The 24,199-nt window shown below is 42.3% G+C and overlaps 1 protein-coding gene across 3 annotated transcripts in view; it reads right to left on the bottom strand.

Annotated features, from left to right (window-relative positions):
• The window catches only part of LOC130192590 (ras-specific guanine nucleotide-releasing factor 1-like), a 44,070-nt gene that overhangs the window by 5,637 nt on the left and 14,234 nt on the right, over positions 1–24,199 (bottom strand). The window contains exons 5-19 of one of the 3 annotated variants that reach the window (XM_056412683.1): positions 23,362–23,615; positions 23,155–23,234; positions 21,263–21,456; positions 19,637–19,746; positions 19,424–19,542; positions 16,703–16,863; positions 14,999–15,059; positions 14,110–14,252; positions 12,122–12,204; positions 11,148–11,396; positions 7,636–8,027; positions 3,700–3,821; positions 1,198–1,366; positions 371–477; positions 159–274 (exon numbers count right to left, since the gene is read on the bottom strand). In XM_056412683.1, coding sequence (XP_056268658.1) covers positions 159–274; positions 371–477; positions 1,198–1,366; positions 3,700–3,821; positions 7,636–8,027; positions 11,148–11,396; positions 12,122–12,204; positions 14,110–14,252; positions 14,999–15,059; positions 16,703–16,863; positions 19,424–19,542; positions 19,637–19,746; positions 21,263–21,456; positions 23,155–23,234; positions 23,362–23,615 — 2,360 coding nt within the window. Of the gene's footprint in view, positions 1–158; positions 275–370; positions 478–1,197; positions 1,369–3,699; positions 3,822–7,635; positions 8,028–11,147; positions 11,397–12,121; positions 12,205–14,109; positions 14,253–14,998; positions 15,060–16,702; positions 16,864–19,423; positions 19,543–19,636; positions 19,747–21,262; positions 21,457–23,154; positions 23,235–23,361; positions 23,616–24,199 lie in introns of all 3 variants that reach the window. The other 2 variants (XM_056412682.1, XM_056412681.1) reach the window with 2 other exon arrangements.

Genomic DNA, 24,199 nt, shown 5'->3' with positions numbered 1-24,199 from the left:
CAGGGTCATTGTTCTGGGATCTACCGTCTCTCCATTTGCGTGGCATCGGAAATACTTTAATACTTTTGTGCATGTTTGTTTTCTAAAGGGAGCTGAAAAAAGCCCTGATGTGTCTTATATGACTGTGTGCCATCAAGCGGTGATAACAGAAAACAGACCTGATGATGTTGGCAGCTGCTTTTCTTTCTTGCGTCAGGAGCTCCGGGTCGTGCATCACCTCCTCCAGGAAGCTGATTACCCGCATCTTTAGCCCGCATGTGTTGAGATCAAAGTCCTGAGGACCGACACGGGAACAACATCAGAGTCATTACAGAAGTGTTGCTTTCCCCCTTTTTTTCTGCAAAGAGAGGGAAAAGGTGAAGTATATTACCTGTGAGTGTTTGGAGACCCAGTGACGCAGCACATTCAGGACTCGGTTGGTGGCAGCTCTCCGGATAACAAACTCTTTGTCCCCGTTTCTCTGGTCCGTTGGAAAACCTGCAGCACGGTTGACCAAAGTTGCTGTTAAAATTCATTCTCACAATGATGTAACTCTATGAAACGGTCTGTTTTCTTCTTCTCCGGATATCACTGAAATAGATGCTTATATATACTACCGTTTAATAGTTTGGGGTCACTTAGAAATGTTATTTTTCACAAAAAGAGCACTGTTTTTAAAATGAAGATAACATTAAATTAATCGGAAATACACTCTATACATTGTTAATGTGGTAAATGACTATTCTTGAAATCTCTACATAGGTGTGTAGAGGCCCATCTCCAGTGTTCTAATGGTACATTGTGTTATCGCCTTAGAAGACTAACCTTTTTTATGCTAGCGCAGCTGAAAACAGTTATGCTGGTGAGAGAAGCTATAAAACTGGCCTTCAACAAAATTCATATTAATATTTCAAATACAAATCATTATTTTTAACCTTTCCAATGTCTTGACTATATTTTCTAATCATTTGATAAATAAAAGTGTGAGTTTTCATGGAAAACACGAAATTGTCTGAGTGACCCCAAACTTTTGAACAGTAGTGTAAATGATGACGTGACATTTCTAATTAGTTTGGAGGCCCTCTGGTGGCCGTACCGGCATACCACTGCGTATGCTTCTCTGGTTTATCTACTGTATACTATTGAGGCTAATTTGTCCAACCAGAAAATGAATTCTTTTTTCCTCAATAGTCCTGAATTGAAGTAGCAGTGACTGACCCGTGCTGGCGAGCGACATGCGGCGATACTTCTCCTTGGTCGGCGTGCCTTCATTGGCGCCGGCCGTGGCGATGGCGAAGGCCGAGGCGGCAGAGAGGGCGCTGCGGTTGTTGTCCAGCTCCCGGCACGAGGACACCACCATGCCGTTGTTGAAGGAAAACAGGGAGAACTCTACAGGGATGGAGAGCAAATACAGGGACTTTTAATAAGATTTTAATAAGATTAAGACCCTGAACTTGAACTTTCGCTCTGTCTGTTGTTGAATATTCTGTCTGTGGTCAGGTCTCTGTATGTCTGGACTTTACTGGTCGACCAATCACTCGAACTGCATGTGTGTCTTTTGTTGTTGTTTGGCTGTGGTTGACATCATAAAGTTGTTTCTGATTTAAATATTAAATTTACTCTGCATGCTTTTATGTCTCTCTGACATGGATGTTTTTATTCTCTCCATTTTAACAGAGTTCTCCCTTATTTTATTTGCTTTGTCTGTTTTTAATTTGTGAGTCCTCTAGTTGCATGTCTTGTTATTACTTGATGATGTCTCAGAGTATACTCACTATTCTCACTATGTATTGTTTGTGCACCCATTGGAAAGTGTAAATATTGTATAAACATTGTAATCTTATAGATAGATAGATAGATATATACTTTATTAATCCCCAAGGGGAAATTTGTTGTCACAGTAGCAGCACCAATAAACTAAACACACAAGAATAAAAAATAAAATATAAAAAACAGGGATGAAAGATATAGGAGTATACAAAGTAAAATATAAAATAAAATATATATGTATATGTATAACATATGCATACACAATACACAATACTAATGACAAATTAAATTAAATATTAAAAAATATTAAATATAGACAGTGTGCAAAATGCAAAGTATGTTTTTTAAAATGTTTTTATGACATCTGCCTCCCGGGACTACAGATTAAAAAATATCATCTTTGCTAATAACTCTGGCACATTTACAGAAATGTTTTTATTAATGTGCACTTATCAAATAAAGAAATGAAAAAAGAAGAAAAAAACTGCTCTTCATTATTGTCATCAAAAGGTTAAAGGATACTTCCACTCGAGCATTTTTTAATTAGAAAAACAATATTTACAAGTCTTATATTTCCTCGGGATGCGGCTGAAATGGGAACTGAGGTCATTGAGGTTGTTATCGGGTAAATTATTGAAGGTTACTCCTGATGGAAATACTGATTGTGGATACTCAAACTGAGTTGCTGACCAGTGGAGGGCAACAGAGAGCTAAAACAAACCCATCGCAGTGTGTCCTGCAGTTTATTGTGGCAGTGACGGTGTACACTCCACTGTTCTGCCTCCCTCCATCCCTCCATCCCTCCATCCCTCCCTCCGTCGAGCCGGGGGCGGTATAGAAGAACTTGCACATCGTTGCTTAGGTACAAGGTTTCCTTCCACCTACTCACACGAGGCACTGGCTTCCCTTGTATCCAGCACCGTGGGAAGAGAACACGCTGGGGATGAATTGTGCCTGCCTACCTACGGGGTGGATGCTCCCGCTCCGTGCGGCACGGGGAGGGCCACGAGGCTGTGGGTGGGTTTGGTATCAAGACCTTATTTGGTTCTAGTTACGTTTGTCATTTTCCGAGAAAAGAAAAAAAGTTTGCTATACAGTGCTGCAGTGTTTATTTAACTCCATGAGTTACTCTTCTCATCGAAAAACAATCTGACTCCGCCGCATGGAATGAAATGGATCTGATGGTAAACAATCTAAATGACACCTGTTTTTTTTGCCTTTTTATATTATTGATTTACACCTGAAAATGTACCTTTCGCCTTTTTCATCTGTCATATTTTTTAAGAATAAGTCAAAATGCTGAATGTTTCAAATGCATTAAAGCAATAGTTTGAACATTTTGGGAAATAGATGTGATCAACACACTCACAATAAGAACTGCTACCAGAAAACAGCTCAACAACGTGGTTTTACAGCAGTTCATGCCTAATTAATTTGCCAATATTATCAATAATTTGATCCATAGCTCTGCAAGACAGCGAACACACTGTCAGGAAATATCCTGTCTCACTATTTATGAAAACCAACCAGCGTTACTTATTGATATCGGTCTTTTCGATACTCGTAAAGAACAATTGCACTTTTTAAAAACTGATTTAATTCTGTTTTTTTCTTACTATTTGAATTTGTCATCCAAGTGGTCAAAGAGAGTGTGACATAAGAATCACACTCCTGTCCTGTGCTTCATGTCATGAGCAGTTATTGTTATTGTTGTGTTATTATTGATTTATATGTTGTCATTTTCTAATTTGCTCTGGCATGTTTTCTCTATGTCACCAGCACTGAGCGCTAATCTACTGCAGCGTGCCAGCGTCTCACAGTCTTGCCAAGTTATTGAACAATCTTGCCAACTCGTTAGTTTTTGAACCGGTGGGTTGGTATTCAGAAGTAGATCGCACGACGTCGCGGACGAGGAAACTCTTAAAGCAAAAGTCTGAGACGGAGTAATACCGCACCGGAGTTTTTGGACTTGACGTTCTTGGGTGTCGACGGTGATTTGGGAGGAGACATCTCGGCCTCTACGTCCTTGCTCTGCCTCGGATCCTCACCACATTCCTCTCTCACGGAACGATCTGGACAGAAAGAAAAAGAAAGAAAAAAAAGTCAGCAAAGGATGGAGACGTGTATGAAAGTAATGTCCGGGCATAACTGGTGGAGCTCGGTGGGAGATAGATAGTTGGATGGATAGATAGATAGATAGAGAGATGGATCGATGGATGGATAGATAGATAGAGAGAGCGATAGATAGATAGATGGATATATAGATGGATAGATGAATGGATCGATAGATAGATAGAGAGATGGATAGATGGATGGATAGATATAGATGGATAGATGGATGGATAGATGGAAAGAGAGATGGATAGATGGATAGATAGATGAATATATATATATATATATAAATATATATATATACAGTATATATACATAGATAGATATAGATGGATAGATGGATAGATGGATGGATAGATGGATGGATGGATAGATGGATGGATGGATAGATGGATAGATAGATAGATCACCTTTTCTAAAATACATTTTAAAAATATGCTGTGCTTTTATTTTGAAGGTTTCAAATATAATGGATTTACGTTTTAATATTAGAGAAATGTTCTTATGTACGATATTTCTACACTCGAATAAACAACAATCAAATGCAAAGAGAGTTATTTAACAATATGTTCTGGAGCAGTTTATACGTTTATATGTTTCAGTCACAACCCTTTGATGCTGGTGTGGCCCACGGGGAACATGAGCCTGACAGTCAGCGTTGCTCCGGTCTGATTGGAGGATGCTCACGTGACAATACTTCCCCACTACACATGAACCTCACGAACCATTGAGGAACATCCATGGATCGTGCTCTGGACCTTGCTTGTTGAGTGATACCTCCCTGCCTCGGCTTTAGCTCCCCTCGTCGGGATCTTATGTCACTGATGGTGAAGTTTTCTGTGGACGCTGCATGGCCTACTGGAAGGAAGGCAGGACAAGGGCGTGGCGCCAGAAAGTAGCCGCTTGTATCACACCATTACAGTCCAGGCTGCTTGCCCCCTGTGATGATGGGATGTTGAGCTTGGAAGTCATATGCAAGGCTTTAGCCGCTTGCTGGCTGGAGAGCCGGAGGAGGGAGGAATTTATATGTTGGGCCATGACAGTAATGCATCGCTTTAACAGGGCGCCAGGAAGTTTGCTGCCACGGCGAAAAGCTCCAAAGAACTGCAGAGGAGAAACGGAAGGGATTAAGAAGAGCCGCTCACGGACTGAGAGCATCGCTTAAAGGGTCAGTCTTTACTACCCCAGACCTGCAGACGAAAGAGGAATACGTTGCAATCGGGGTGTACAGCACAGCAGGCTCACCGTCATACATAGCTCGGAGTCGCCTTTATTTAAGGCTGTCAGATGTCTCTCTTGCACCTGAGTTCACCCTCCTCCGGGCCTATAACAGCATGTCAAGTGACAGTGGAGGTACGGGCATGCCAACAGCAACCAGCCCAGGGAAGGCCCACCGAGACACGGGGAGAGAGAGAGAGAGAGAGAGAGAGAGAGAGAGAGAGAGAGAGAGAGAAAGGGGGGGGTGGTGTAGAGGAAGAGATGAGGAAAAAACTTGAGCGAGAGACTTGAGGTGCAGTGCATAATAAAAAAAGAAGAAGAAGAAAAGAAAACAGGGGCGAAAACAGGAGACTGGAAGAGGAAGGGGAGGGGAGATGGATCCACATGGCGCTGTCAGAGTGGCACGGGAAGCCCCCAGCCCACAACGTCATGTTATACAGGTTCTCCCTCGCTAAAAAATTAAGCAAGAAAGGAAGGCGGGACGAAGAAAAGAATTAGTGTGAGAGAAGAGAGAGAGAGAGAGAGAGAAGGATGAGTCAAAATGAAAAAAAAGGAAAAGCATAAAAGCTAAAGTGGAGAAAGTGGGAGTTGAGGCAAGCCGCCAGGGAAGAGGCAGAAATCAGAGAGGAGGATAAATATACAGAGAGAGAGAGAGAGGGAGGAGGAAGAGAGAGAGAAAAGAAAGAGAGAGCAAGAGAGGAGAGGAGAGCAACGGTCTGGGTGCAAACACTACCATCAATATTAATACCGTGAGAGCTGGCCAGATGATGTGGGAAAGGAAAGAGGAGGGAAGGGAGGGGAGGAGGGAGAAGATGAGGGAAGAGGGAGGGAAGGGTCCTGCAGAGTGAAGTAGGTTGTGCCATGACAGCGCAGCAGAGAGAGGGAGAGAGAGGACCATCATACTCTACCGTGGAAGAGAAATAAAAAAGAATGGAGAGGGTAAAAGAGAGGAATAAAAGAGAGAGAGAGAAGCAAGAAGAGAGAGGGGCGGATTTGACGGATAGCGAGCAATTAACCGCTGGCGGCGGACTGAAGACGAGGCGGACCTCTCTCCGGGTCCCCTCCGACGAGTGGTGGGGGGGGTCGCCCACTGCACCAATACGGCCGCTCTATATGCTTTATCCTTCGAAGGAATCAAATAAATTTCAAATTGTTTTACGTCAGCCACCAGAAATGAATGACTATAAAAGAGGCACAACTGTATCATTTCCAGTTTAAAGCAAGAGAGACGCATGAGAGGGATTAAAATCTTAATTAACTTTGCAAAATAGAAATTAAAAATTGAAAACCCAAACACCGGTGGGGGCGAGCAGTTTCGTTTCCTGGTTATCTAGACCTCTGGGTAACCATCGCTTGAGAACCAATTTCTATATACAATGATGACCTGGAGGGGCAAGAGGAGAAGAGGCAGTCCACAAACAGCACAGATATGCGCAGCGTGACACACACGTGAGAAAATGGAAAAAACAACATGTGGGGAGAGAGAGAGAGAGAGAGAGAGAGAGAGAGAGAGAGAGAGAGAGGCTGGTGACTTGTTGTAGCCATGTCTCACATGCTGTGAGTTGGGATGTTTCAGTCATTTGCAGACAAAAGATCGTCATTTGCAGCGGCAAAAGATAAAGTTGGCGTAATCATCTAAATATGCTGGGTTTCCAACACCATGACGATTCCTGTCAGTGTTGAGGCACTTTTGTTTTGTTTTTTCTGGCTCGTCATGATTTCTCCTCTCCTCTTCACATGCACACAGCATACCGTTGTTGTTGTTGTTGTTAAACGTTGCCTAGAGAGCAACAAACTCGGCCCGCCTTCTGTCAAATAATTAATGCTGTGGACAGATGGAGATTGAGTTTGCGCCAATGTCATTAGTTTTGGTCATAAACCAAAATGAGGAGTCACTGGCATCCATTGCCAAAAATGTTTTTCTGATAGAATTGAAGCATAAGCATCATTACACTAATATGACAGAGGGCAGGTGCTTGAGCACCACTAGCGTGGAATAAAACATGCATCCTGTAAATATGACGTGAAGAACAAACGAGGTGTGTGTGTGTGTGTGATGGCACTGATGTTGTCCAAATTATCCAGTTGGTACATTGTTGTGGTCATCACCGACAACAGTGAATGACTGGTGTGTGTGTGAAAAATAATCATTTACAAAATTGCAATTTTAACTCTACAGTGATTATTTAGCTGTAACAACTGGTGTGTGTGTCAATTTCAGACAATTGAGAAGACTTTTCGTATGCTGTGCTTTTATTTTGAAGGTTTCAAATATAATGGATTTACGTTTTAATATTAGAGAAATGTTCTTATGTACGATATTTCTACACTCGAATAAACAACAATCAAATGCAAAGAGAGTTATTTAACAATATGTTCTGGAGCAGTTTATACGTTTATATGTTTCAGTCACAACCCTTTGATGCTGGTGTGGCCCACGGGGAACATGAGCCTGACAGTCAGCGTTGCTCCGGTCTGATTGGAGGATGCTCACGTGACAATACTTCCCCACTACACATGAACCTCATTAAAAACCGAGGGAAACATCCCATGGACGGTGCTCCTGACCTTGCTTGTTGAGGACAGACTCCTCCCCCTTGCCCTCGGCTTTGGCCTCCCCCTCGTCGGGGATCTTGCCGGCCGCGGCGCCGCCGGACAGGTGAAGCTTGTGGACGTCGTGGGCGGCCTTACTGAAGGGCGACGCGGCGGCGTGCGCGCAGGCGTAGCCGTTGGGGGAACACACCAGCGCCGACAGGTCCAGGGCGGCTTTGCCCCCCGTGATGATGGGGATGTTGAGCGAAAGCTTGCGCCGGCGGTTGGGCGACGACGTCTTGCCGATGGAGAGCGGAGGAGGGGAGGAGAACTTGCGGCTGGCGCGCGGCGACGTGGGCGACTCGCCGAACAGGAGTTTGTTGTTCTGGCTGCTGGCGAAGAAAAGCTCCAAAGAACTGCAGAGGAGAAACGGAAGGGAGAACATCAAGAAGAGCGTCTCTCACGGACTGAGAGCATCGCTTTGGGGGGGCGGGTCTGGGGTTCATCATTCCCAGTGACCTGCAGACGAGAAAGAGGGAATAATGTGTGATAACGGGGGTGCATGGTGCACAGAAGCAGAGAACACATTAAGGGCTCTCCGGGAGCTCCTGCCTCTTTTATTTAAGCCACATTGTTTAAGACAGCATCCTTCTTGCACTGAGAGCCACCCCCTCCGAAGGCCTATAAATAGCATGTCAAGTGACAGTGTGGGAGGCACGGGTGCTGCCAACAGCAACCAGCCCAGGGAAGGCCCACCGAGACACGGGGAGAGAGAGAGAGAGAGAGAGAGAGAGAGAGAGAGAGAGAGAAAGGGGGGGGGGGGCAGGTAGAGGAAGAGAGGAGGAAAAAAAGAGGGGAGCGAGAGACTTGAGGTGCAGTGCATAATAAAAGAAGAAGAAGAAGAAAAAGAAAAAACAGGGGCGAAAACAGTGAGATCAAGAGGGAGGGGGGAGGGGGGGGGAGATGGATTCCACCACAGCGAAGGCTGCTGGGAGTGGGCGAATGGGAAGCCTCCCCAGCCCTGTGCGGCGTTAACTGCGGCCATGTTGTGTCTCCTCGCGCCCAAAATTGAGCAAAAAGAAAGGGAGGCGAGAACGACAAAGATGGGAATTGGGGTGGGAGAGAGAAGAGAGAGAGAGAGAAGGATGAGTCAAAAATGAAAAAAAGGCAAAGCATAAGAAGCAAAGTGGAGAGTTGAGGGAGGACGCAAGTCAAGCAGGGAAGAGGACAAATTTAGAGGAGATAAACAAACAGGCGAAGAGAGAGAGAGAGAGAGAGAGAGAGAAAAAAGAAAGAAGGAGCAAGAGAGGAGAGGAGGAGAGCAACGGTCTGGGTGCAAAACACCACCATCAATATTTAATACCGTAGAGCCGCTGCAGATGATGTGGGAAAGGGAGAGAAAAGAGGGAGGGAGGGAGAGAGGGAGGGAGGGAGAAGATGAGGGGAAGAGGGAGAGGGTGGGGTCCTGCAGCAGAGTGAAGGGTTGCCATGGCGACAGCGCAGCAGAGAGAGGGAGAGAGAGGAACGGTCATACTCACTCGTGGAAAGAGAAATAAAAAAAGTGAGAGAATGGAAAAGGGTAAAAAGAGAGGAATGAAAGAGAGAGAGAAGAGGAGAGAGGGCGGACGGACGGACGCGGGACCCAATTAACCGCGATGGCGGACTGAAGACGAGGGGCGTGACCTCCTCTCCTCTCCGGTCCCTCCTCACCTGGACGAGGTGGTGGGGGGGGGGGGGGGGTCGTGCCCCTCCACTGCACCACTACGGCTCTGTTGCTGCTTTATCCTTCGGAAGGAACGAAATACATTTCAAACTTTGTTTTTACGTCGTCACCGCAGACGACGACAAAGTGAGTGTAACAAACCGTATCAGCTCTCCAGTTTAAAGGAAGAGAGACACTTCACGGAGAGGGACGACGGTAACTCGGAATTAACTTTGCAAAAATGTAAAAAATTAAATCGCAAACACCGTGACGTAGGTGGGCGATGTGCTTCTGTTTCCGCTGGTTATCTATGACCTCTCGTTAACCATCGCTTGAGAACCAATTCTCATTTACAATGATGACCTGGAGGCCAAGAGGAGGAAGAGGCAGTCCACACAAACAGCACAGATACGACACAGCGTGACACACACGTGAGAAAATGGTTAAAAACAACATGGGGAGAGAGAGAGAGAGAGAGAGAGACAGAGAGAGAGAGAGAGAGAGAGGGCTGTGACTTGTTGCAGCTTTAGTCTCAACATGTTGAGAGGTGGGAGCTGTTGGTTTGAGTGTGTTTTGTAGTTTCAGTCATTTGCAGCGGGCAAAAGATAAAAAGTTGCGTAACGACCCAACACAGCGCCGGCTCTCGTAACGACGACGGCGATTCCTGTCAGAAAAGGTTGAGGCACTTTTTCATTTGTTTTTCTTCGGCTGATGTCGTCATGTTTTCTCCTTTTCACATGTACGGCACACTGCGTTGTTGTTGTTGTTGTTGTTGTTAAACGTTGCTATATGCAAATAAACTCGCCTCCGACGCCTTCACACGTCAAATAATTAATGCCGTTTTTTTTGGACAGATGGAGATTGAGTTTGCGCTGAGAGCTCGGCGGGTCGTTCCATGTCGGTTTTACTGTAACACGACAACATTAGCCGTCCTGCGGCGGGCTTGGAGCTAACGCGGTTACAGTGGTAATGCTAATATGACGCTGATGGGAATGTCATTAGTTTTTAAAGTATTTGGTCATAAACCAAACTTTATTGACACTTTGACTTAATGGTGCTAAATGAGGAGTCACTATGATGAATCATTTGGGGGACTATGCATGACATGCAATCCTTCCAATAGTTCCAAATATTTCCTTTCCTGGATCCACGAGCACAGACACGTGCACAGACATTATGGGGGGCAGGTGCTCAAACCCCAAAAAAGGGCATCCATTGCCAAAAATGTTTTTCTGATAGAATTGAAGCATAAGCATCATTACACTAATTATGCGGTCCTCGGCCTGCATGATTAGACAAGCTTACATTATGAATTATTACATGGCAACGACAGTACAAGCGTTCTGATTGGCTAATGGGTGGTCATGAATTTTTTTTTAAATAAAAGCCCCGTCAGATATCAAAACACATTCGGAGGGAATTGATGACAGAGAAAGTATTTTTTAAATTCTTAAATACTGATGAATGAAGAAAAAATCTCCAGGAAAAGGGTGAGTTCTCTCATCCAGGGCCAAAGGGCAGGTGCTTGAGCACCACTAGGGGTCTATCTGTGCACGTGAGTCTGGATCAATGGTGGACCAACCAACGGAGCTTCAAGCATCAGCTAAACAAGTCACATGACCTCTTTACGTAAATAAATAAATAAATGAATTAGAGCTGGAGACTTTCCCACAACGGCGTGGAATAAAAAACATGCATCCTGTAAATATGACGTGAGGAAATTTTCCTCTTAACGTAAACTAATAAAATGAAGAACAAGACGTTGGGTTGCTGTCTTCAAACGAGGTGTGTGTGTGTGTGTGTGTGTGTGTGTGGGGGGGGGGGTCACACTCACCGTGCAGGGATGGCACTGATGGGCTTCTTGTAGATGGTGATGAGCTTGTCCAGCACCACGTCGGCGCTGCTGAAGACGCGGTAGGAGTGGAGGAAGGTGTTCAGGAAGTCGATGGAGAGGAAGCGCAGGTCGGTCAGCCGCTCCAGCAGCCGCTCCACGCTGGCGTAGCGGATCTGCAGAACCTTGCAGGAGTTCATCATCTTGCTGAAGCGGATGTCGACGTCGTCGCAGTACAAGCTGGTGTCCGACCTGCGGGGAATTAATAGGGATTTAGCTCCCCAGTAGGGATGCAGAGCCCCTCCAGTTGGTACATTGTTGTGGTCACATGAGGGTCACCGGTGGGAGGGTTGAGGGTTTAGCTGTATTTACAACAGTGAATGACTGGTGTGTGTGTGTGTGTGTGTGTGTGTGTGTGTGTGTGTGTGTGTAAGGGTTTGCTCTTGCAATCTTTATGAGGACCAGTTTAAGACCTTGAGAGTGAGAAGACTTTTGAAAATTGAAATCGTGGATTGAATAGTTTTTAAACAAAAAAATAATCATTTACAAAAATCGATACAATGTGAAGAACGTATTAATTTTGCAATTTTAACTCTACAGTGATTATTTAGCTGTAACAGTGTGTGACTGGTGTGTGTGTGTGTTTGCAATTGCAATCTTTATAAGAACCAATTTCAGACAATTGAGAAGACTTTTCGAAAATTAAAATCATGTTGTTGGGTTTGCACTAAACTTTAGGGTCCAATTAGGTTTAGGTTTAAGTTTGGGTTTAAGCTCGGAGTTGCGATGGTTTTACGGTTATAGAGCGTGGGGAGTAGGTTACATCATCGAAGTATAGCACTAAAAACAAAGCGTTTGAGAGTTCGGGCACACATGTTCATGCATATTTCATGTGTGTAAGTAATGTCAATGCCAATCTGTGTTTGCTGCATGCATAATGTATGTGTGTGTGTGTGTGCTCGGTGTCAGACTCTCACTTGATCATCTGCGGCACGGTGACTTTACTGTTCTCCTCGAAGGTGTTCATCATCAGACCGTTGCAGCGGATGTTGTCAATGCACTGGAGGAGACGACAGAGAAAAGGCCGTGAGCGAGGATAACAGAGAGGACGTTAACACACCTGAGGAGGCCGTGAGAGTCGTGATCTTATGTAACACGCTTCATACACATGCTGACATTGGATTTCCAGGACTTTAAACCAAATTTCCATCACCAAACATGTTGTGAAATCTCAGTGAATACCTTAAATTACACAGTGAGACAATAGTTTGATTAAAAAGTATAAATATTTATATATAAGTTTATTCTTTTGAATCAAACTGCGTGAATGAAAACATGAATATAACATATTTTCATGAGTTTTTTCAAAACTTTTGGGATTTTATTTATTTCGAGCATTTTTTACTGGCCTGGGAATAAAAGCCATTTTTAAATTCCAAGACTTTTCCAGGTTTTCCATGACCGTACGAACCCTGTTGTAATGTTACGTTCTGTCCCCGAAATGATGTTTACAGCCTAAAATCTCATTTTACTGTAATTTGATTCCGTCATGTAAACTCTCTTCATCTGATCCATCACTTTGTTTGTCTATAATCACGCAGGTGTACATACTAGCACCTTGCTTGTTCTTGTACATACCACCACCTTCTGTATAGTGTTTTTTCTTTTATATTTCGCATTTATTTATTTCTTATTGTAGTGTTTTGTCATTATGTTGATCAAATGAAGAGCAGAGAGACGTTGATTTGCGGTTGGGTCACGGTCACCTTGATCCAACCGGAGTAAATCATGTACCAGGTTCTCCAATAATTGATCTGATTGGTGAAAAGTTCTGATGGGAGGGGCTAAATGAACACTACAAATATGTGCCGAATATTCTGGAAAGACGGATTTGTTGAACGTGTTGCCGTGTGCTCATTAAAACGCTTCCCGCTGGGTTCCTTCGCCATGATAACCACGGATCATAGTCCAGTTCCAGGAAACATCTGTTAGATAACCAAGTATTAGAGCAAGTTACGTAATTGTTTCTGCTGGCTAACTCTCAGGAGTTCAACCGAGGTTATATGACTTTCTCCAACAAGTGTTATTTCTCAACTGTTGACTCGGAGAGCCCTGGACTGTTGGTTTAGAGCAGGGGTCAGGAACCTTTTTGACTGGGAGAGCCATAAAAGCCAAATATTTCTAAATATATTTCATTGAGAGTCATATAGTATTTTTAGAGCCGAGAAGTTTTAACGCGACACGGAGGTCTTCCTTTGACCTCTCACTCACATCTTATTAACAGCTCCGCTCTCCACTGGTTACGGTGGCTTCAAAACACTGGTCATCGACTTGTGACTACTGTCCTGGCTCCTCAGTGGTGGCCCCACTGACATCAGGACAGCAGAAAGTCTCTACATCGGAGACTGAAAACACACCTTTTCCGACTATATCTGGATTGATTAATGGTACTTTTGTAGTTCGACTATGTTGAAATGTTACTTCCTGTATTCTTGTTGTTCTTAGTTTGTACTCTAGGTTGAAATGCTTTGGATAAGCGATCATGTAATGTAATGTAATGACTGGGAGAGCCATAAAAGCCAAATATTTCTAAATATATTTCATTGAGAGTCATATAGTATTTTTAGAGCCGAGAAGTTTTAACGCGACACGGAGAGACAGAAATGACATGCTGTTGGTTGGATACGATCAATAACAGACGGCTGTTTAGTTTAATAAAAGAATAAAGACGTGCTCTTGAAGAAAAGGGACCTTAAATTACATCTGCTGTCATCTGGCGCGATAGAGAAAATTACAGGGGGGCGGGCGGAGATTTTTTTTGTTTTCAACTCAAAATTGTCTGGGAGCAATATGCCGTCACCGGAAGAGCCATATATGGCTCGCGAGCCATAGGTTCCCGACCCCTGGTTTAGAGGTACGAATGGCAATAACAAATCTTAAAACTTGAAAAGGTGAGGACGCGGACCTGGCTGATGTCGCTGGTCCACGCTGATTTCTCCTGTCGGGACGAAGGCACCAGGATGATGGTGAAGGGCTGGACGTCTTTGGGCTCCACCATCACTTTAAAGTCCTGGTGCTCCACGTCCTGGCCGCCGCGCTCCCCCTTGGCTGCAACGAGCGTCATCGTTAATGTCGATATACATTTTTGCGACGGGGGTCAAATTAAAATATACCGAGAGCAAACAATGTGAGTGGGAAATAGAAATGTCCAAAAATAAGATTGAACTTTGTGTAAATTAGTTTCAGTTTCTAATCGTGTCTGAAGTTATTTCAATCGGATTTGTGTCGTCTGCTATATCGATTTATATATTTACACCAAGTACAAGAAGAAAGTTGCTTCATTCTTGACATTCCCAGACCAGCTGGGAGGTCATTATATATTGGGGGGGTCATTAAATGTGTTTAAAGTGCACATATGTGTGTTTTCCATCTGCAGTTTCTAATTAAGAGAAAGCGGCATGAACACACAACATACCAACCCCCTCTCAACCAGTTTTAATGGGATTTTTTTGGTTATGTTTAAAGTGTTGAGTGAAGAAACAATATTTTTTTGGAGAAAGAAACTCTATATTATGGAGAATTGTATCCAAAAGGCTGAAAGAAACCACATATAACATATCAGATATTGAACATATTGTTAACTGTGGTTGTATTGGTGTAACTGCTTAATTTTTGCTATTCTGTGGGACTGAAGCTGGATAGGGAGAAATTATACAAAGTTCTAAGAGTCAGTTAAATTAATACTTTGATCAGTGACTATTTGTCTTTAAAGATTTGCAATTATTCTAGTTTACTGAGCTCCAACTTACTGAATGTTTCAACTACTACAAACTGTTGAATACATTGTAGCTTACACTCGTCATCCACCTCCGGCTCCTCCATCAGCGTGCAGTCGATGAGCGAGATCACTCCATTCTGTGAAGGTCACAAGGTCACAAGCTCACAGGCCACAAGGTCACATGGTCACGTACAGTTTGCTCCCAGCCAAGTGGAGATGTCTTTCTACAGACTTTGTAAACGTCTCCTTCGGGGCTCCATTTAAAAAATCTTGGTCAAAGCCATAATTTGATTGAATCATTATTGTATGTATATATTATATTTCTTTGGAAAAAATGTAAAGCTTGGTAAACCTTTTCATTTTCACCCCTTAAAGTTTAAAAGTGCTTGAATTATAGCTTCAACCAGTTTGGAGATATTTGATCTGTTTTATAGAAAACTTAAATTGTATTGGGTTGTATCTATATTTTTAAATCAGGTGCTCTTGAGTCCTCCTCTGCCTTAGTGATGTGTAGTTTCCTCCTCTACCTTAGTGATGTGTAACCTTAGTGATGTGTAGTTTCCTCCTCTAACTTAGTGATGTGTAGTTTCCTCCTCTATACCTTAGTGATGTGTAGTTTCCTCCTCTACCTTAGTGATGTGTAGTTTCCTCCTCTACCTTAGTGATGTGTAGTTTCCTCCTCTACCTTAGTGATGTGTAGTTTCCTCCTCTACCTTAGTGATGTGTAGTTTCCTCCTCTACCTTAGTGATGTGTAGTTTCCGATACCAAAGTGATGTGTAGTTTCCTCCTCTACCTTAGTGATGTGTAGTTTCCTCCTCTACCTTAGTGATGTGTAGTTTCCTCCTCTACCTTAGTGATGTGTAGTTTCCTCCTCTATACCTTAGTGATGTGTAGTTTCCTCCTCTACCTTAGTGATGTGTAGCTTCCTCCTCTACCTTAGTGATGTGTAGTTTCCTCCTCTATACCTTAGTGATGTGTAGTTTCCTCCTCTACCTTAGTGATGTGTAGTTTCCTCCTCTACCTTAGTGATGTGTAGTTTCCTCCTCTACCTTAGTGATGTGTAGTTTCCTCCTCTACCTTAGTGATGTGTAGTTTCCTCCTCTACCTTAGTGATGTGTAGTTTCCTCCTCTACCTTAGTGATCTGTAGTTTCCTCCTCTACCTTAGTGATGTGTAGTTTCCGATACCAAAGTGATGTGTAGTTTCCTCCTCTACCTTAGTGATGTGTAGCTTCCTCCTCTACCTTAGTGATCTGTAGTTTCCTCCTCTACCTTAGTGATGTGTAGTTTCCTATACCAAAGTGATGTGTAGTTTCCTCCTCTACCTTAGTGATGTGTAGTTTCCTCCTCTATACCTTAGTGATGTGTAGTTTCCTCCTCTACCTTAGTGATCTGTAGTTTCCTCCTCTATACCTTAGTGATGTGTAGTTTCCTCCTCTACCTTAGTGATCTGTAGTTTCCTCCTCTACCTTAGTGATGTGTAGTTTCCTCCTCTACCTTAGTGATGTGTAGTTTCCTCCTCTACCTTAGTGATCTGTAGTTTCCTCCTCTACCTTAGTGATGTGTAGTTTCCTCCTCTACCTTAGTGATGTGTAGCTTCCTCCTCTACCTTAGTGATCTGTAGTTTCCTCCTCTACCTTAGTGATGTGTAGTTTCCTCCTCTATACCTTAGTGATGTGTAGTTTCCTCCTCTACCTTAGTGATCTGTAGTTTCCTCCTCTATACCTTAGTGATGTGTAGTTTCCTCCTCTACCTTAGTGATCTGTAGTTTCCTCCTATACCTTAGTGATGTGTAGTTTCCCCCCGGAGCCGCGGGTACAGATGATGAGATGTTTGGAGAAGAGGAAACACTGTCGCTCGCCTTCTTTCTTCAGAGACAGAGAGCCCAGTCGGCCTCTCGTGATCTTCCCTTTCTCGCTCATCGGCACCTGGATTAGGGAACCTACGGAGAGTCACACACACACACACACACACACACACACACACACACGGGAGAAAACACTTTAAATGTGACTTTGACCTTGATCTCATAATTGGTGTTTAAGCTTCAAAAGCTTTTTATAGGAATAATCAAATCTTTCTCTCTATCTCTCTCCCTCTCTCTTCCTCCCTCTCCCTCTCTCTCTCTCTTCCTCCCTCTCCCTCTCTCTCACCCTCTCCCTCTCCCTTTTTCACCCTCTCATTCCCTCTCTCTCCCTCTCTCCCTTTTTCGCCCTCTCTCTCTCCCCCTCTCTCCCTTTTTCTCCCTCTCCCTCTCTCTCCCTCTCCTTCTCCCTCTCCCCTTTTCTCCCTCTCTTTCCCCTTCTCCCTCTCCCCCTCTCTCTCTCTCTCTCTCAGCTATTCCTGTACCACAGGGTCCACACACACCTTTGTAATATCAGGTGTTATAACATAAAGACGAATGCACAGACAAGTTTGCTCCGGCTGTATCTGTGAACCTTGCAGTGACACACATCGCGGCCGTGTGTTTGTGCATGAAGTGATCGAGGATTTTATTCACATGTCTGCAGAGATGGAGGAAGGTGTCGAACATCTGGCTGAGAGTATATGTGATGCATCGCACCAGAAAGGCTGCAGAAGAGACATGTGAGGACGGTGTTAAATGTATGTTAAAGAATGAATATGTATATATATATAAACAAATAATGCGCGCTGTGCCGGTCAGCGTTACTCAGTTGATAGTTAGTTTTAAATTCACTAATAGCATTACAGTTGCTATCTTCAATGCTCTGTTACTTTAACATCTCAGGTCGGCTTGACCATGAACTTAGATACTGGGTTCATCATCAGTTCGGTCTCAAGCTGATCCGAAAGAGGTTTTCAGTGTGTGTACAAATCATTTTTTAAACGATGAATCCCTAAAACCGAACTGACTAGACCAGGGGTGTCAAACTCATTTCCACCGTGGGCCACATCCGCATCACGGCCGCCCTCAAAGGGCTGTGACTAAAACATATAAACACATAAAATAGTCTCCAACACATTGTTCAATAACTCTCTTTGCATTTGATTATTGTTAATTTGAGTGTAGAAATAGTGTACATAAGAAATGTTCTCTAATATTATAACATGAATCCATTTAATTTGAAACCTTCAAAATAAAAGCACGGGATATTTATCTTACATTTCTTTAACCCTCCTGTTGCCTTTACATTTACTAACATATTTTACCCCCGGGGTCAATTTGACCCCAGCAATTAAAACCTCCAGAAAATTATTATAATTAATATTGTTTCCCAAGTTTAAGTGTGAGGTACTTTATGTTTGTTTGTTGACTACCTAAATAGCCCTTTAAATATATAAAAAAAGTTGATATTTCTTATATGTTTGACACAGTGAAAAACAGCCTGGGGTCAAATTGACCCCAAAGAACACCGACATTAAACATTGAATGGGATCAAATTGACCCGAAAGGTAACAGGAGGGTTAAGAAAAGGTAATCACATGTCTTTCAAGTTGTCAGGGGCCACATGAAATGATGCGGCGGGCCGGATTTGGCCCGCGGGCCTTGTGTTTGACGCCTGTGGACTAGACTGTCTATCTGTTGTCAGCTCGGCTTTGATGGACCGTACGTCACTTCCTCCTTAAAAGCCTTTTTAAAAGACGGTGAAAGCCACAGAAGCCATCGTAGTCTGATGAATGTGACATCAGTGGCGCCGAGCTCGGACCAGAATGTGACCGCGTCCACTCGCTGAGATGAACTCGAGTCGACGTGCCGCTAAACTCAGAAAATCTCTGACTGACGATGTGAGGTTTGAATCATCGAAGTCGTCGTTGATTTTTCCAAATCTATAATCCGAACGTAAAAGGGCCTTGAGTTCTTGTTTTGTTTAAGTCGTGTAAAAGTGCGATCAGTGGTCAGCAGGTGGATGTTTCAATCAGGGGGTTGGGGGTTGAACCCCCGCTCTAATCGATGTGTCCTTGAGCAAGACACTTAACCCTGAGTTGCTCCCTGTAGCGGTGTCTTCGGTGTATGAATGTAACATGAGCGTCAGCTAAATGACATTTAATGTGATGTAATAGTGCTTTTGATGATGAATCAGCCCCCCGAGGGTCAGGTCAGTAAGAGAGAGAGAGAGAGAATACATTTCAGATATGTAATATGACAATAAAATACGTTTTTCTTTTTCATTAAATATAAATGTAGGCCTTGGTAAACTACTACATTTCATTTTATATTTCTACCACATGTTAAATACAAAAGAAAAGTTTGTCGAGGAAAACGTACATTTGACAAACCTATAGCACCCGTAAACTAACGAGTAATGTAATGTAATAATTTAAGTATTTGGTGATGTCATAACTCTTTCACTGTGTGTAATGTGTGAGCAATAATCAAGTACAGTTTCAAGTAAATCGTCCGTGGGTTAAGATGCGGCCTCCTTGATTTAAGAAAACTAAACATTTTTGCATAAATGAACGAGTCTTCAAACACATCATCTTTTGGTGAATTTGCTGAGCGTGCACAAAACTCCCCGTTGACTCCATGTAGTCTTCCTCACCTTGCCTGACGAAGGTCTGACTGGTGTCCAGCAGCACTTCGCAGCCCTCCACGATCATCCGCTCGATGGCCAGGTTCTTCCTGATGTTCTCCGTCTCGCTCACCTCGTCGTGCATGATTCTGAAGGCGCAGAATGAAAATCAGAAAACGTCGCCGTCGCGCGACGAACAATGTCTTTTCAAGAGCTCGACTGACTGACTGACGGACGAGCTACCTGGAAAGCTCCTCCAGTTTTGACTTGGCGTAGTCCAAACTGTTTCTCTCCACGTGCTCATGGGGGGTGTGAGCCAGCAACTCGTGCAGCGTCAGGATGTAACGAGGGATCTAAGAGAGAGAGAGAGAGAGAAAGAGGTTTTAATGAGTTATTGAAATGGTTATCTTTAGTCTTTTAGTGTTCACACATTTTAAAGACATTTCAAGCTTTTCAGAAGTGTCAAACATCTTGACTCTGATGGTGATGAACTGGCCGTGAAGCAGACAGATCGTCTGTTTTACCAGAGACGATAATATTCTGCACTTTTGCTCATATTCTCCATAAAAAACACAATATGTCTCTCACCGGGAAACGGTTATCAGAGGAAAGTCCTACTCTACACACACGGACGGACATTACGATGGACATTTATAACATGGAGGAGATAACGGCATCTGGCGTCTACACATTGGAACAGTTTCTGACATATTGGGAAAAATGGGTTACATACATAACACCTCATAGACCTGAATTTATTTTTATAAATTGATGAATATTTTACAATAGAAAATGGATCACCCCCAAGTTTATAAGTTGTTTTCCTTTGTATTATTTATTTTTTCTGTTACGTTCTGTATTCTTTTTTGTTATTTGTCCTATGTTTTGCATTTGTTGTTTCTATAGATATGTATAGATAAGATAACCAACATCTGAGAATATTCACATGTGGTATCAATTGTCTGAAATACGTGTAAATATCAAATTGATGCATACTTTCAATAAAAAAAATTTTTTAACAATTTAAAAAACACAATATCTTCTTCATCACCACAACACATACCGTCATAACATAATATTCCGCTGATAATGTAGCTTTGAAAACCTCATGTTGTTCATTTTGTGCACCAACTGTTTGAATGTCATGTATTATTGAAGATCAATAAACAAAGTTTCCCATGTTGATATATTACTGCGGTCCCATTTTGTACAAATTCATTTTCACACAGATAACATTGATTGCCTATTAGAGGCATTCTTTTTTTAATTTTTTGTTTTATTCTAAGGCCAGATTAGTGATGTCACTATGATAAAATAAATAAATAAAATCAAAAATTAAAGATTAAGAATTGATGCACATTGGGGTTTAAATGTTGATGGTGGAGCCACGATTAATTAATACTTTCCTATACTTAAATGTAATTTTCTGTCAAATGGATAGTGTCTAACTTTGAAACACATGATTTGCAGCTGGATACATATAAATAAATAACTACAACATTTAATAAGAATTAAACAAATTCGCCTCACGAGTGGCCGTGTTAAAAGTTTAACTCATAAGTACATCAGACAATGAGATATGAGGCATTTGGGCTTTTACACTTTAAAAACACATCTGTGAAATAATTCAAAGTCAGAAAAGTCAAAAGTGTGAAAAAAACGTATTACTGGATTGTTTGATTAATACTAAAGTGAATATTGACGTTCACCTCCAGCTAAACCAAGTTTGGTTAACTCAGGTCAGGACCGTATCTTTATATATTTCACCTCAGCGTTGTAGGAGCACAAAGACCTTTTATCAGAAGGAAGTTTATGTACAGGCGTGTACTTTATGACATTATGTAATAACCCTGTTATCAGCAGTCTCACCTGAAACATGGGGTACGTGAGGAAGGTCTCCAGGGTCCTCTCCTCGCAGTCGGGCTTGGCCTCGTACTGCTTCAGCAGCTTGTCGAAGTCCCGGTTCTGTTTGCAGTGGGCCAGGATCTGCAGGCTGTACTGGTGGTTCCTCACAAACTCCTGGTAGATGTTGAGCATCGGCAGCAAGATGTCGAACAGGTCGGCTGGCAGAGAGAAACACAAAGATTCATGTTGACGTTTTTGTTAAGAAAAAATAGGCTCTTTTAAATCATTCTCAATGAAAAAGAGTCAGTTTCTCTATATTTGTAAAACTTTATGCAAACACCTAAATTCAGAAAGTGGTACATGAGTACAAAATGATTCTGAGTTATGTGTCGAGAGAAAAGTGTTTGGATGGTGTGAGCGCCACGAGCTCTCTCAGGTAGGCGTCTCAAAAACCTGCAATATCTTTTATTACACAATATTAATATATTTAGAATGTGATTATAGTATACTTTTGGTATAACATTAATGTATCAAAATAATAGCATGAATAAGTTGACTTACTAATTACAAACATTTGGTATATTAATCTCTGTATTTATCAAATGTGCTTGAAATACATTGTTTCAATGCTAATTTAGAGCGTATATATTTTGAAACACACAAAAAATATGTTTGAAAACAAAGTTTAAAGAAGTACATTTAAGTAATTTCACAGAACTTACACTTAAAATAAATATATATTTTTAATATATTTATTGAATGTATTTACTACTGTACAATTATTTTAAAGTGTGTTAAAACTTGAATTAAAAATAGGTGAAAGTGTGACTTAAGAATATTCTTTTATATATTTGCAGAAACTACATTTCTTTGAAAGTATATTTGAAATTTACTATTGACATTTTAAGAATATTTTAAATACATTAAAGTATATATTTCTTCGCCTGCACACAGAAAAGTAATCGTTCTTAAATGGTTCTTTAAAAGGCTTTGTGGTTTTATTAAGATCCATCACCTACGGAAGAACCTTTTTGGAAATAGTGCCTTAAAGAATATTTTTTTGAAGGTTCTTTGAGACACCTTTATATGTTCTCTGTAGAACTCTTTAACCCTTGTGTTGCCTTCGGGTCATTTTGACCCGATTCAATATTTAACCCTCCTGTCGCCTTCGGGTCAATTTGACCCGATTCAATGTTTAATGTCGGTGTTCTTTCGGGAGTCAACAAACAAACATAAAGTGCCTCACACTTAAACTTGGAAAACAATATTAATTCTAATAATTTTCTGGAGATTTTAATAGCTGGGGTCATATTGACCTCAAGGGTAAAATATGTTAGTAAATATAAAGGTAACAGGAGGGTTAAACATTGAATCGGGTCATATTGACCCGAAGGCGACAGGAGGGTGAAACATTGAATCGGGTCAAATTGACCCGAAGGCAACACAAGGGTTAAGGAAATGGTTCTTTAAAGAACCCTGGTTTGAAGGTTCTTTGTCGAACCAGATTTGGTGCCTAAAAAAATGTTTACGGTTCTTTGAGACACCTTTATAGGTTCTTTGACGAATCATTCAAGGAAATGGTTCTTCAAAGAACCCTGGTTTGAAAGGTTCTTTGTGGAACCAAAAAAAGTGCATTAAAGAACCATTATTTGAAGGTTCTTTGAGATACCTTCATAGTTTCTTTGAAGAACTCTTTAAGGAAACAGTTCTTCAAAGAACCCTGGTTTGAAAGGTTCTTTGTGGAACTAGAAATGGTTCCTATGGCATCACTCTGAAGAACCATTTTCGGTTCCAGGTGGCGCTTTCTTACATTCTGTGTGTGTGTATTTATGATTTGAGGGGAACTGACCCTTTGGCCAAACCCAACAAAAAACCGGCCACACGTTGAACTGAGGGGTCGTCTCCGAGTCTCTTACCCAGCACAAGTGTCGGCCAGCTGGCTATCCGGGCCTTCAGGCCCTGGTAGAAGATCTGATGGAGGAACATGATGGTCTCACTGATAAAAACAAATCAAAAGCAAGACAGCGGTCATGAGCTATTGTTTCTCTCCCCGGCTCCTTATTCTCAGGGGGGTCGACATCTTCCACCGCCCCCACTGTCACAACCCCAGCCCATGCAGCCACCTGTTCAGGAAGATGCTGCTGACGTCGTCGTGCGTGATGGACGGCTTCTTGGAGCTGGCGGCCATGCGAAGCGGCCGCAGGAAGTTGTTGACCAGGATGTGGAGCTGCTGGACGTATTCGGCCTCGGCCTCCAGCATGCTGAACACCACCTGGTTCCTCTTCCTCATGCTTTCGGCGTGGGGCGAACGGATGTAGTCCTGGATGATGGTTTTCCACTTCCTGCGGCAGAGCCAACCTCGTAGGAAACTCTGGACCTGTGATGAAAACGGGTCAGAACGCAGAAGTTGAGCTATAGCTTTGTATGCATGTGTGTGTGTGTGGATGCATGGAGTTGTGACTATACTGACGATACCCAGTTTTACAAGCATAACTAATGGGCTAAAAAAAGGTGTATTTAGTCCTCCATCTCTCAAAGAAATGTACTTTCTGAAAATATTTTTTTAAGTATTCTTAAGTCACACTTTCACCTATTTTAAATTCAACTTTTAACACACTTTAAAATAATTGTATTGTCAAGAAATATATAATGAAAGAAAAATATATTTAAGTGTAAGTTCTGTGCAATTACTTAAATGTACTTCTTTAACCCTTGTGTTGCCTTCGGGTCATTTTGACCCGATTCAATATTTAACCCTCCTGTCGCCTTCGGGTCAATTTGACCCGATTCAATGTTTAATGTCGGTGTTCTTTCGGGAGTCAACAAACAAACATAAAGTACCTCACACTTAAACTTGGAAAACAATATTAATTCTAATAATTTTCTGGAGATTTTAATAGCTGGGATCATATTGACCTCAAGGGTAAAATATGTTAGCAAATATAAAGGTAACAGGAGGGT

Source organism: Pseudoliparis swirei, chromosome 4 (genome assembly GCF_029220125.1).
Source record: "Pseudoliparis swirei isolate HS2019 ecotype Mariana Trench chromosome 4, NWPU_hadal_v1, whole genome shotgun sequence".
Taxonomy (NCBI): Eukaryota; Metazoa; Chordata; class Actinopteri; order Perciformes; family Liparidae; genus Pseudoliparis; species Pseudoliparis swirei.
Note: the sequence above shows the minus strand (reverse complement) of the source record. Positions and strands in the feature narration are given on the sequence as shown.